Source organism: Parus major, chromosome 2 (genome assembly GCF_001522545.3).
Source record: "Parus major isolate Abel chromosome 2, Parus_major1.1, whole genome shotgun sequence".
Lineage (NCBI taxonomy): Eukaryota > Metazoa > Chordata > Aves > Passeriformes > Paridae > Parus > Parus major.
This window is the reverse complement of record NC_031769.1, coordinates 117,610,925-117,626,251: the sequence shown is the minus strand read 5'-3', so window position 1 is coordinate 117,626,251 and position 15,327 is coordinate 117,610,925. Positions and strand designations below refer to the sequence as shown.

General features: G+C 38.2%; 1 protein-coding gene across 2 annotated transcripts in view; it reads right to left on the bottom strand.

The window, feature by feature from the left end:
- C2H8orf34 (chromosome 2 C8orf34 homolog) overlaps positions 1-921 on the bottom strand; it is a 148,077-nt gene extending 147,156 nt beyond the window's left edge. For both annotated transcript variants that reach the window (XM_015618613.3, XM_033512288.1), the window contains exon 1: positions 318-921. In XM_015618613.3, coding sequence (XP_015474099.1) covers positions 318-386 — 69 coding nt within the window. In that variant the 5' untranslated portion in view covers positions 387-921. The remainder of the gene's footprint in view (positions 1-317) is intronic.
- Positions 922-15,327: the final 14,406 nt, after the last annotated feature.

The following is a 15,327-nucleotide window of genomic DNA, read 5'->3' as shown; positions in this document are numbered from 1 at the left end:
CGGGATCGTGCGAAGCTGAGGGCGGCGCGTCCGTGGCGGGGCGAAGAAGAGGGGCGCATCCTCGGGATAGCCGGGAAGGGAGGGCTGCGCGGAGCTCCGGTGCTCAGAGGGGCGTGGAGGAGGGACACGAGGGCACACGCGTGCTGCGGGGCGGCAGGACAGGACGAGGGGTGCCGGTGCTGCCCAAGCAGCGCCTCAAACTCATCCTCGCCCCTACGTTCACCTGGGCTGCGCGGGGGGCCGCGGCCATGGTGGGGACACCCCCGCCCCCACCGCTGCCCGCCGCGGAGGAGCCGGCCGGCAAGCGCGCACCTTACCTCGAAGAGGGGACCGATCTTATTCTTCTCCAGGTAGGCTTGGATCCTGGTCTGCTGGTGAGACGCCATGAAGAGCTCCGGGGGCGGGGGCTTGAGCTCGTCTCCCCCGGCGGCGGCTGCAGTCCCTCCGGCTGCTGGCGGCTCACTCCCCCGCTGCACAAGGGCTGCCACAGCGGGAGAGGGCGGAGGCGCTGCCAAAGTCGCCGGGACGGAGCTAACTCAGGTAACTGGGGGCGGGGGGGGAGAGCCGGGTGCCAGTTCGCCCGCTTGGCCGGGCGCGGGGCTGGCTGCCCTCAGGGAACAGCGGGCGGGCGCTGCCTGGAGCAGAGCATGGTGCAGGGAGGAAAGGAGCTGCAAAGGCGGCCCCCGAGCCCGCGGCGCTCCGCGCTGCGTGTGTCTGTCAGTCCGTCTCTGTCTGTGTTTCTGTGCCAGGCAGCGCCTTGGTGACGGGAGCGGCCGCGGTTCGCGCTGCCGCCCTCGCCACAGCGCCGCTGCCGAGGCCGATAGCCGCGGGCTCCTGTCAGTTCCGCGGCCGCCGGCGCCCGTTGACGCCCGGGTTCGGCGCACAAAAGGCGGGAGCGGGGGAAGGGGGAGGAGAGCGGGCGGGAGGCGGGGGCTGCTCTGCCTCCGCCGCTCCCCTGCCCGCCCGGTGACGGGCTTGCCCCCGGCGGAGCCGCGGCGCCCCCCCCCCCCACTCCGGTTTGCGGGGCCCCCACCCGGCTCCGGCCCCCCGGGCGGGGGTGAGCGCCGTGGGCCGCCCGGCGTGAGGCACCTGAGCGGCACGCGAAAACTTCAGCGGGGAGAAGGTCGCGGAGGAGTGAAACGAGTCGCGCTGCTACCAGGGAAGGGGGATGCAAAGACTACAGCCAGCGCTTTTCCTTAATTTCTGTTTAAATTGTCTTTAAATCTTTAAATGCTGCCTTTCTTATGATGCCAATTCCCAATTAGGTACAAATTCCCAAGTAGGTACAATAAGCATCTTAATGGAATAACTGGAGTAGCTATGCAGGTGCATCCTGGTTGCAGGTTGTGTAGAGTTCCAGCAAGCAGCCAAGGGCGCTTGGCCAAAACGCGATGGAGCAAAAAAATATTCAGACGACTTCAGAAAGTAGTGAGTTAATGAGTACATCAAAGAATTAGTATTTTTTCTGTCTTCACTTCAAGTAATTAGTATCCCACCGTTTCTAGAAGCAGGATCATAACCAGCTTTTTTTCTCTCTCTCTCCCTCTCTCTATTTAGAGAAGAACAAACAAAAATATGCTTCTTGAGGTTTGACACTTCTGTTCTTCTGCAATAACTGATTCTGCTGTACTAACATTAACCTGTTTGGTAAAACCATTTATTTTTTTTTTTTTTTAATAAGCATTTTTTTTTTTAAAACGCAAAAGAGCTTTTGAAGACTTTTGGGAACATTCAGCACATCTGCTGAATCAGGCTGCCTGTTCCCAATCAAGCAGTGTTCTGCAAATGCAAGAGTACAGGCATCTCCTGATTCAGAAACCACTAAAGGAAAGGATGAATTTTGTCAGGAGTCAAAAGATCCTGAATTCCGCTCCTATAGCCATTGACTGTTGTTTGACTTCAAAGTCCTCCGTACTGACCTAAACCTCAAACTTCTACCTAGAAGGAGGTCAGATGTAAGTGTAACATAAAGAACTTGCAGTGCATCCTGTAGTGTAAGCAATATCCTGTAGAATTCTTTAATGGTTTTGCTGGCATGTGCTTATCCCATTCTTACTGAGGCAGTGTTTGTTTCCATAGTAGTCACTTAAAAATGGCACTTTTTTTAATTTGGATTCTTAGTGGGTAGTCTTCTAAAATTCATATCAGCTGAGAGTTTTAGTGTATCTTTTTCAGCAAAGTACTGCCTGGTGCCACTTAAATAATATGATGCTAAGCTAGTTTAGTCAGCCTAATGAGGATCATACAATCATAAGGGTAATTGTCAGTGATGCAGGTTCTCTACAGTGGCTCCAGTGATTCCCATCAGATGAGGTTGTAAAATTTCATAAATCTCGTCAGAACCCAGACTGCGCCAATAAATAAGTCTCCTAGTTTGTAAAATGATGCCCCCTCTCATGATGCAAAAAATGAGAACATGTGTTTCTATAGCCCTACACAGCCTGACTTCTCAAAGTAGCAGCACTTCCAGACCTTCTGGGACATGGCTGTATCAGGACCTGCAAACTCCTACTTGCTCTGTGTAGACCAGGAAGAGGACTGAAGAAAAGAAACAAGACTGACATATGAATAGAAAAGAGAATTTATTAAAGGAGGTTTTAAAGATAACATAACTGTCTATGGCTGCATACTGTACAATTAGATAGATGCCAAGATCTCACTGTTAAAACCTCGGAGGTTTGAGGATTTCTGTTTTGGTTTGTTTTTTCTTTCCTCCACTGAATCACAGAATGGTTGAGGTTGGAAGGGACTTGCCAAAGCCCCCTGTTACAGTAGGAGCTTTGAATTTTTACCAAAGATGCTGGAATTTTTTGGTGTCTGTTGTAATTCTTGCTTCCTTTTTCCCTAGACCATTTTTCCATCTCTTAATTCTCATCCAGAAATATAATCTAGATTTTTGAATTGGCTTGGGAGACACAGTAGCAGTCCTGCTGTGGCTGGGAAAGCTTCCAAGGCCAAATGTAGAGTTAGCTTTCTAAACAGACGCATCTTGTAACCCCCACAGCTCCCATGAAACTTAAGTGACAGGTTATCCTTTGATATGGATTAGGTACTTTAGGGAGACATGAACACAGTTCCTTACCAAGAGCTTCATGCTACTGTTACCTAGGTGAAGGTCTTCAGCAGTTCCTGACAGTAAAGCCTTCTGAGAGCTAAAATATGGGAGTTCAGGTGTCTCCTGCAGAGAGCACAGGCTGACTGACATGGTATAATAGGAAAGGAACTTCACTGATGCACTCTTTTCCCTTTTTTTTTTTTTTTTTCCCAAAAAGCACAAAAAGTGTTGCTTGATTTAAGACCTGCCACACCAATATAGCAATCAGTAAATACATGTGATTTTCAAATAAGCACAGAAAGCTGGATATGTCTCTGCTGTCCTCTTAGCTGTTAGGAGACAAACATTTTCAAAATTTAGTTAAGATATTCTAAGTTTTTTAAAACTGGTTTTAATACAGTCTCTTAAAATTAGCTTTCATCTTAATACCAAAGGACAAAATTGCTTGGATTAAAATTATTGGTTGGAATTTTTATTATTTTCAACAACCTTTTTATATGAGCAACTGAACACTAAATTACTTTACAACCTAAGTAATAAAATATAGTCTCTGTATTGCACTTTGCTATGGTCCTGGTTTAATTTCATGGATATTTTTCTTTCAGGAGCAGTATACAGCATGCACATCTACAGAACATTCAGCGGTGAACTGCAAGAACAGAAATGACTGAAAGAATTTGCACATGGGCATCAAAAAATGAAAACTATCCCAATTTAAAAATATATTCACCTCACAAAATGAGATTCCCCAAAACAAGGAGAAAGAGTCAAAAGAATAGGGCTAATTTTAAGATGTTAGTGACCACACTATTCAGTTTTTATCCTGTGTCTGTACCTGTGATATCTGAGCTCCCTGAGCATCATATATTGGTAGGTTTCTCAACCTTCGCTCTTTTCTTCAAGAGAACTGTGTGAATTTTTTAATGGGTCATTTCTGGTTTGGCTTACTCAGTTCAAGGACTTCGCTAGAGTAGGGACCTGTTAAATAATTCCATAGTATTCTACATCATTTCAGTCCTGCCATCCATTTTTCAACAATAAGTTTGCTGCAGTTCCAATGCTGAGCACTGAATTTTCAAAGTTACAGTCAGTTGCAGTACTCATTCATCATTGCCAAAGTTAAGTTACCTGGGCTTCACATGCAAGGGTGTTCTTCAGGAGTCAGAGCTGCCACTGCCTAGCAAAAAAGGAAACTGATGACTTGGCTGGCGGTAAAGGTACTCCATGGGTCACAAATACCAAGTGCCAAGTTAACAAATTTGTCCCTTCTGGCTAAAATTTAATCCATATGCTCTGCATGAAGTTTATTTTTTGAGATGGCATCTGGAGTACAAAAGAGACATTACAATCTAAGAGAAATATACTGGCAGTATATGAATTTATTACAAACCTTTAAATGGCTTTCTAGTTCCCATTAAGTGCTTTATGCTTCAGTTATCAAAAATTGTCAGAAATTCCTTAAGAAACCTTTCAAAAACAATTACAGAGAGGAGAAAAAGTAGCAGGCACATCAAAGGAGGTAGTATTCATCAAAACCTGGTGATGTTTTCCTTAGAAAGCTTTCTGTTTTGTTAATATTTCCTTTCATGTAATAACTCTATAAGAATTCTTCTTCCATTACTGTGATTGTTTCTATTGAATTTGATATTCTGTGCAGTCATTATCTGCTTCATGAAGACCTAAGAGCCATTAGTCAACAGCTGGCTAAATGCAGTTCTTAAAGTATCCTTGTACTTAAAAAAAAATGCAACTGAAGATACATCCAGGAGAATGAAATCCCCGAGTCCCTGCACTTTATAAGTGAGGCATTATTTTTTATTGCCAAAGCATGGCCTTGGAACATTATAAACCCCTGTTGTAAAATTTTCTAAAAAAGCACACATGCACATACACACTGGCTAAATATTGCAGTGCTCCAAGCTGTTTAAAATAATGGAGGTCTAGCAGTTCCTGACCTAGAAAGCTGTTATCTTGCTTTTTATTTAGTATTCCCCTAAAAATGGATCTTCTCAGATGGCATGTTTTCAAAAGAAATCGAAGCATCTTACTGTATTATGCTGAACTACCCAATTTACCTTTTATCCTAAGTTAACTGACAGAATTGTAAATAACATCACTGGAGGGTTGATTTTGTACACCTATTTTAAAAAAAATAAAAATTGAAAAAATACTCTGGTGTTCTGGTTTTTTATAAATGTACTCAGTAAACAATAATATATCCATAAGCTTGAGTTTAAGCAACCTCAAATAGCCTTTGTATGGTTTTCCATTCACACCAAAATAGGAACCATACAACTTTGAAACCTGGTCTTGACCCGAACTTATTGTAAAGAGCAAGGATTTCTTCTCATCTTCATTCTCATAGGGGATTCAACCTGTGTTTTGGATATTTTGTCCTTTATACATTGTGATCTTGACCACAAATAGCCTCTGTGGTAAAATATTTCCTATTCTCTGCAGGGCAGGAGCTCTTAGGAACTTGAAAGTTTGCATTATGCTCAAGCTCTCAATATGGACAAGAACAAATCACTGTAAAATCCAAAATTCATAAACCCCACCTTGTGCTTAAGGAGGATGAGTGTCTACCTCTTTGACACCTCTTACTCTCAGATGTATTCTGTAATTTGTTTTCATGTATCACGTTCACTTTCCTGCTTCCAGTGATTTGTCTGGGAATGCTCTCATCCTATTCAGAAAAAATAGTCTGTCTCAACTTGAAGAATTTAGCTCATATCATATTAGCAATCCAACCATTAATAGAAATCATTACTCTTTGAAGACTTTAGTGCAGCTTATATCAATTTTTAGCACCTTTATAATTGTTTTCTTTTTTTGAAATAATGTGTTTGGCTACACAATATCATAAAACATAAGTAAAAGTAGTAGTACTTATGAGAATATTGGTAATATCTGTGTATATTAAATGCATTTTAATGACAAATATTCTCTGAGAATTTACTCTTATTTGCAGTATGGAAGACTGCAGACAGGCTTAATTCAGAAGCCAGCTGCAAAGCAGAACTCTTAGTACCCTCCTGGAGGTGGATTGGCCAGGTTCATATACGGCTTCACTGACACCCAGGGACTAAAGTAATTAAATAAAAGACTTCCAGCATGAACTTACAGTTACATTCTTCTTCTTTTCTGAGGGATAAAACTATTAGTTTAATTACTTGTAGTGACTAAGAACATAAAACTTCAACCCTTCAAAAAATGTTCCTTTCCCTTCCTGTATCACTGCCAGAGCAGAGACCATTTTTCTGTGCACTGTTGGCATTCTGGTATTGTGGATGGCAGCAGGGACTGAACCAAAACCTTTTGGTATGTCCTGCTATCCCAAGAGTGTGGTCTCGTTCTTCTAGCCTCTAGTAACTAATACTATGCAGACCAGCCACTAGAGGGGAATAAAGAATCACACTGTTCTAACATAGGTTACTGCATCATGAACTGCTTTGCAGGAACATCTCAGCCATGGCCATGAACAACCACTGTATCTGACGCAGCTGGCAATGCTGCTTCACGCTGCAGCCAGTACATTTGCATTCAGACAGCAAGTTTACTTAAGGGTCTTTAAACCTATAATATGTTTGTACACTCATTGCATAATTATTATTAATGTTTGTACTGCTAACTGTATCCTAATTACTTGCAGTGGTAAAGTTATGTAGGCTCTGAACCACCAAGCATTTCAGCATGTTTTATTAGCTAAAAACATACGTTCAAGTTAGGTTTTTTAGGTGCTAAAGATAAACATACTCAAGTGTTTTGCTAGATCATGACATTTTCAAGGGCAGGGAGGTGTGGTCATCAGAGGAGATCTATCACAGCTAACTAGCCCAGGAGGACTGTCAAGCCTTAGATGCCTGTAATACCCTCATTTGGGAAACTACTGAAAGCAGGTAAGGGTACTAAAGCTACTGAAGAGTGAGCCAGTGCAGAAGCCAATCTGGATAGTGGAAGTTTAGGACAACTGATTTTCAGATGGTTGAGTTAGCTTTTGTCTACACGTTAACTTCTCTGCTCTTAAAAATGCAAGTCAGAAAACATTAGTCAAGAATTCTAATTACCCTTCAGAAATCCTGAAAACATAGAGGAGGCTCTTTTGTGGGCTGTTTTTTATTACAAGAACAGACTTAAGAATGAACAGGATTATGTTAAATGAGTATACCAGTGGTGTCATCTTCCAGCACTTAAAAACAAAACAAAAGAAGCAGTTCTAATCCAAAAGAGATCTAATCAGCAAGAGATACCTTGAAATAAATTTGAAACCCTCAGATTTCAGTTTCAAGGTCTCTGAACTCCCCTTCTCTCCTACCTGCTCTCCTGACACAAAGATGTGATCTCTAGTAACTCTTTCTTTTAATAATGAAGGCAAAGATTCTGATGTAGCCATTTGATTGCAGGAAGTAGAGTCAGAAAGAAAAAAAAAAACAAAAACAAACCAACACAAAAGGAGTAGTGGTAAAAAATATATGAGCTGGCAATGCCGCTGTATCTTATTTTCCAGGCTTAGCAGAGCTGGATTTGAAGACAATATCCAGGGACAAGAGCTTAAAAATGGAAAATTTACTAACCTAAAGATTCTTATCTTTACACAAAAAAATCCAGGCAAAGAGGTATGCATTGCTTTTTAGTAAGAGGGAGGCTAGCAATGATCCCATTTAATTTCCTGTAGTAGGAAGCTTAGCAACTATTCAGTAATAATATCTCCTTAGGTGATTGCTGCTTATACTTGGAGGGATGTGAAATTAGAGGAAGTCCTTGAAATATTAATGCCAATGCCCATTACAGTCCTTGAAGAGGAAGACAAGGACATTGGACTGAATGTGCCATTGAATGCTTGCCCTTGGCAGTGTTTCAACCATCACACACACATCTGATTCTCTCTAAAGTGGAAAAATTCTTGGCTTGGGACTCATCCCCTTGGGTTGTTTCTCATGGAAAATACTGGACACAGGGTTACTTCATCATGACTGATTTGATTAATTGGAAAGAAAGGATGATATTTCTGCTGTGAAAGTAATTGGTGTTTAACATTTTTGCATCTAAGCACTTTCAGAAAGTTTCCACTGATTTTCCTAAAGCAGTGCATGCACAGGTCTTCATAGACTGATGCCTTGATAATTAGTATTTTCCAATTAATACACCAAATCTTAGCCATACAGCTGTCTCCCACTAGCAAGTATGAACTTGAAACATTTAAAATAATATTCATTACAATAAGAATATACATCAGACAATTAGCAAAAATGTAATTGAATTTGTCTCCTGTCTGAAAATAAAGGGAAAAGGTTGGCTTGTTATTAGTAACATGACATCCCTAATAACATTTTAAAATGTATTTTTAATCTAGGATTAATTTTCCAGCACTTGATAATGCAATTTAAATTTCATAAGCTTCATTGTCCTAAACAATTTGGAAATAAAGGATTATCTGCAGCAAAATTGAAAGGCTTATTTGAAGACTACCTATGTGCCTATGCTATTTTATGAAAATATGTAGACAGTTATTTTGCTGGAAACTTTTTTCATGCTAATAGAGGGATTTATTGTCCATTCCACAGAAATATTTTAGCTTGAGTCATGTTCTTATCACAAAACTTAAATTCCAGATTGCATATTAAAATAGTAAGTGGGTCGGTACCAGCTTTCTCTCAAAAGAGTAAAGCATGGAAATACAGACTGCACATAGATATACTAATTCAATATTTATAAACAATACTGCAATTAACTATTAACTGTATTTTATAAGAGTGAGTCAAGATTTTAATTTTTTGGTAATCACTGGCAGATCTGCTTTAAATCTTCTTACTAGAGTCTTTACATGAATTGGACAACAGTTTTATTTTAGTTGGATTTGTGAAGTTGGTCTTGAATGTTTATTTGAAATACTCATGCCAATTGACCCATGTAGAATTAATGTGGTTTTTCTATAATGTGCTATAGAAATTTAGCATAGTGGCTTTCTTCATATAGGAAGGGAAAAAATTCTAAGAGATTTGGAATCACACCTGCAAGACAGACACTATTGATCAGTATCAGGTACACAGTAAAGATAATGGGTAAAAATAACAGATAACCTGAAGCTTTGAAGAAATTTTTAAAATTAGGTTTCTGCCAGATTTGTTGGTGCAGCCTTTCTTTTTTAAGTAGCAATATGCTGCACTTGAGGGGGGAAAAAAGCATGAATGAGCAGTCTGTTCAAACCAGAGAAAATGTAAGAAAAATAACAGTACTGTCAGTATCATCAACACATTGTATGTACACAAGTTGCTATTACTGAGCTTTAGGAAAGTGGTGTTTGGAACATTTCTAAAGGTTTGGAGACTCAATTCAGATAGTTATCTGGACTGATACAGAGATGGAGGTGGTGGTGAGCATTCTGCTAAACAATTTCTCTCAAGCCCATTCAGGAATGCAGTACCTGTCTTACTCATGTTTTTCTTCTTTCTTTTCCCCCTGTTCACTTCCTATTTAGAATTTACGACTACTATCAAGAGTTATTCAGAATAGATGAGTACATTTTCTATCAGAGTAGGTAAGTGCATTATCTGCTGCTTTATTGTTTATTAGTAAGGATGCTCTTCAAATTCTACAAGAATGTGGGAGTAAAAAAGAAATAAAGATTATTAATTTTTAGAACGTAAGCACATCACACAAAACAATCCAGATGTTCACTGACAGCAGACTTTCCTACAGTAAAATCAGCATCTCCCTCACTTTTCCTACTTTCCACTGAGTTTCTGTCTAGTTAGTAAAGGCTTCTTACATACCCCATTAGCTCTTCTACCTTTTTGTTTGGCATATATGAAGCATTCCTGCCACTGAAAAAAATTCTGTATGCCAGGATCTACCTTAACTATTCTCAATTCAGCATGAGTTAACTAGCATGAGTTCCAAGGATAGGAATCATAGTTTTAGTTACTTTAGGCTTCATTATGTCCTTCTCATCTGCTTTATGCTGAAATATTTGTAGTAAAGACACCTCTGTTTATCTTTAACGATAAGTCTCTTTAAAGATATTTCTGTTCTGTTTGGCACTTTCTGTAGATGGGATGTTTCAGTTCAATTATAAAGAAGTTAATGAGCTCCAGTACAACTTTTTTCCAATGACATTAGGAAATATTTCCTCTGGAAATTATTAATTTAGTCTTCTGTCTCCACCACTGGTAAAGTTTTGTTTCAAGGAATCACCATTTCTGTCTTTCTACTCAAGGTCTTTAAGTCAGAAAAATAATTATATGTCTGATTGTAACTCTCTGGAAGGAATTCATGTATTGCAAGTGTTCTTCTTCATCATGAAGTTCCATTCACTCCTACACTAGTATTGAAGTTGCACTCATGTTCAAATCCTTCAATTGTCCTTTTCTCCCCCATACTCTACTAGAATGTTTCAATCTCAGTTATTGCACTTCTTTCCTCTTTGTGTCCTCATGTACCTGTTCCATAGTCTACAACGATGAAAAGTTTATGTTCTACCTCATTTATTGGAATATTAATATTTGGGATATTTCTCCAAATAATTTATTTTCTAGCATCACAACAAAATGTTTACTTATTTTTAGCTTATAAATGAATACCCAGTTGTTTCATTATGCATGAACATAATGACATTATGCAGAAATATATTTTCTTTATAGTTATAATTGACTGGTCCAAATTAGAGTTGTTTTCTACTGCAGTGCATTTTAACAGGGATTTCAATATTATATACACCAGCACAATTTAAAAAGTTACAATCCATTTCATGACAAAGCCAAATCTCATGTAAATAAAATTTACTTCTTAGTTTAAAAGTAAATTAGTAGGGAGAAATATTTACCTTCTAGTTAATGTTCCTTGCTATCTGAATAAACTGCTGTTTCAAATATGAATCCCTTTTCCATTATAACTCCCATTTTATACAAGTACATTCCAGTCAAAAGCTGAATAGCATATGGACATCTCCAGATTTTCTTTCAATATATCAAAAAAAAAACAACCAAAAAAACAATCAAACAAAAAACCACAACATTATGTTTCAAAATTACCTGGTTCCAATTTCTGAAAGACATTGAAATTACTTCTACCTCCTGTGGGGATAATACTCAAAAACAACGGGAGAGAAACTGCCACCTGGGAATAATTTTTAAAACATTTTAAATATATCTAAAAGTATTTATAAAGTAGTTTAAATGTTCACAGAAAATGGTGCATTTAAAATGAAGGAAATGGAAAGAAGACATTTTCCTTTACAAATACAAAACAGAGTGTAATTTCATTTCAGTTCACATTTGAGAAGCTTGAAAAACAACATATCAAAAATGCAAATGTATACAATAAGTTTATAGACAAATATAATGCAATTGGTCTGTGTAGTAGCTAAATCAGGAAATTGATTGTAATTGTAATTTATTTTATGAGAACATAATATAATTACAAGACTGTTGAAAGGGAAGCTTATATACATCAAAATTAGTGGAGTAAGACATAATGTTCTTATATGAAATTCTGCCTCAGACTCCGAGGCAAAGGGTAAAGTGGCAGAGTATGGTAATGGACTTAAGAGCCCCACAGAGGATTAAGAAAAGCCATACTGCCAGCAGTGCTCAGCAGGGGTGCAAGGAAGAAATCAGGATATCATTTCAAAATTAATTGACAGGAGAATATGGGATGAAGAAATTGCTTGAGCCCTAAAACGCAGCCTTTCTTTTTATAGGCTGTAGATTAACCTTGCCTTATGTCCACACAGAAAGTCAAGAGTATAAGGACACATGAAGCCTTCAGGGTCCAGCCTGGACTGGAGGATAAAGTTCCCAACGGACAAAAAGGTCTCCCAGCTGATTCAGAGATGAAAAAATAACACTGTTTTCTTAGAGCTCAACAATTGCAGAGAATAAGATTTGCCACTAGCACTGATCACTGAGGGCAGGAGAAGCAATGCTTGTAGATTGCGTGGACATAGAATTGACCTGTAAAGGGATTAGTTCAAAAGTCCTACAGAGCTTCCATTAAATGTGTAGAGTAAGTGAAATGAAAATTATAGGATGACTAAAAAAATTAATGTGGAATACAACAGTGGCAATGAGCTGAGGGATAAGATCAGTTGTGTTTTCTCATATGAGCTACTGGAAAATAAGATCAGAGTCAATTTTGGATGTAGACCAAGGTGCATGCCAAGCAGAGCAAAAAGATTACAAGCCAAAAGAACATTAAGAAATGAGTGATTACAATAAAATCAGGTATAAAATATGTGCAAAATGCATGCTGCAAGAGCTAGTACGCTTTTAATAAGTGGAGTGGAGCTGAGGTCTGGGAAAATAAAAATTGCAGTGGTTGATCTATCCTAATGATAAAAGTAACGTCAATTTGGATAAAATAAAAATGAGAAATTGGCACATATAGATAAAAAACTCTCTAGTGGCAGACTGGGAATCAAATAGGTTTCATATACATTCTATACAATGAACTGCAATTATAATTTGCATTCTGATATTAATATGTCTCCCAAAAGATTCTTAAAATGCTACCCAACACTTTGGCAAAATGACAGCAGCCACAGCAAAATTACAATTAAAACATGCAAAACCTTTCAAAAGTGTGAAAAAAAACCTGCTACTTGTTACAAAGACATTTCTGTGGTGATGTATTTTCTATCAACACTTTGCATATGTTCACTGAACTTCACTCCTAGATAATGCTTTTCAGTATTTCAAAAATTTCAAATTTCTTGGGTCAAGATTCTAGAAAGGACAATTTTCCTGTTCTGTGTTAGACTAGGCCATGAGACAGACAGGCCTGACTTTTTTATATAAAAGTGTTACTTTCTACCAGCATTTGGAAAAAGCATTACCTTTTCCAGTTAAGAATCTCTAACACCTGTGCAAAGTAGAAATCCTCCAATAAGTTACAATGTGTTGAGGGATAGTAAAGGTCTTTGGTATACATGTTTCTCCTTATAAGAAAAAAAAAATGTACAGCTTAATGCATTACAAAGGGTGTTGTGAACTTTCCACTCACTCTGCTGTTTTATCCCTTTTTATAACTTAATATGGAGTAAACAACTACTAAAACTAGTACAATTATGTAGACTTGGCAAAAATACAGATTGCTTGGATTGGCCTTGTCTCACCCAGTTCTGCAATGGAGCACACATTTATATTTGCAATAGGAATATACAAAACCCCTTAAAGTTTCAATTAAAGAAGAGCTAAGAATTTTCATTCAGCACCTTTAACAATAACTCTTCTTTTCTATACATGAGGGCATTTATATCTTCATTCCACAGAGCATGTCAGAAGCTAGCCACCAGGTAGGAAAGTGTTTGGTTTTCACAGGTGAAACTGTCACTGCAAAGAAAACCCAAAACCTTTCTCTGCCCAATGTCTCTTTTTTCTTTCCTGTCTGGCATTCAGAATGAACTTTCAGATTCACAGTGAACAGCTATTGCCATAGTTTTCTACGACAAATGTGTAATTTATTTTGCAGCTTAGAGCTATTGAGATGGTATTATGTGTACGTTCATATTTAATTATTTAATGCAATTAGCAAGTCCTTATGGCTTTCCCTTGTATAAGGTCATTGCATTTTCTACGTGGTGGCAGAAAGGGGCAGTAGTTCTTGTTGTTTTGTGGTCTCATCAGCTCATACAAATTAATTTAGATCAGGCTGCACCAGGTTTGGATGCTCATCCAAAATCCTTAAAGGGGCTTCAGAAGATTGAACTAGTGATTTGCAGCTTGAGAATTAATCTGACACAATATAATGCCAAATGATCTAGAAGGTACTAGATTGCTGCACAAAGTCTTTGTGAGGTGATCCTGACCAAATTCAACTTCCTTCTTCTGAAGGCTTTTATCTAAGTATTATAATCACTCATACATAAAATAAAAATTTCCACTCACACATATATCAAGAATTCCTGTGGACAAAAGTGCTATCCGAGATGAATAAAGATAGGAATTTGAGGAGTATGACAGTATACAGTATAAACCTAATATCTAAACAACAACAACTGGCTTATGGAATTTGGTAGAAGACTACCAATAAATGCCAGAACTGGAAAGGTGAATCACAAGAAAAAAAAATAAAATTTCTTTCAAGTGGGAATAAAATTTCTAGCACAATATCTACTAAATAGTTTCAGGGTCTCATTTGGGTAGTTATTTCAACAGATAACACAGATAAAATTTGTAACTACTTATTGCCTTCAACGTCATCGGTCATGTATGCATTTCGTCTAAGGTACATGTATGTTAATTTAAAAATCTTTAAAATATTTTAAGACAACTTTTCTCTATGCAAGGAAAACATATTATTAAAAAACATATGTGTACATATATGATGTTTCAACAGAACTAATGCTCATAGTGGCAGGTAGATTTTGCTTTGGTGGGGGTGCTATGTAGCAAAGCCAAACAAGTTCTGCATATGAAAAACAAGTGATAATTTGAAAAAACAATTTTTTTTTTGGTCAGGAAAGGATTCACTGCATAATTCAGAATGGTTAGAAAGTCCTAGATAAAGACACACAAGGCAAAATACAAAGGCACAGAGATAGAAATTGTCTACCACAGCTCAGTGGCAATCCACTTTACATGTGCATATGTATATGCATAGTATTTCCAGTATCTAATAGAGGAGTCAAGGCCACTAGGATCACATAGGCAATTAGATTAGCCTTGTTATAATAGAAGTCATAGAAATTACAAAATTAAACAGAAATAATATCCAGATGTCTACATTTAAGTGCCTAGAGACAACCAAGTCCTTGTTCCTTGGAAGTATTTATATATGTGCTTAACTTTACAGAACTTGTAGCTTTATGAGCACAGAGTTGTCAGGAATCTGCATCTTGGGAAATGCAAGACCAAGACACAGAGACAAATAGGACAAATAGAAAATCAAAAAAGCCAAGGCAAATGCAAAAGAAAAGATCATATTTAAATATGTGCATACACACATACGTTTATCTATGTGTGTGTACATTCTTACATATGTGTCTATATATATGGCTGTATTTATGATGCCTGAGGAATGAAAAAGAAGAGATAAAAAAGTACAAGATTCCATGCCTGATTATAAATGCATTAAAAAAATAACACCAAAAAAAAGCACAATTAATTTGAAATATCTCCATATTTCACTGGCTAGGCCAACTATCATTATTTATAACAGAATGTGAGTAGGAACTTTCCCCTTCTTTTTTTTTTTTTCAATTACAACTTTCACACAAGGTAAACCTTCCATACTTTCTTTTCCCCCTAATCTACATTTGGATGTATTTAGATCTT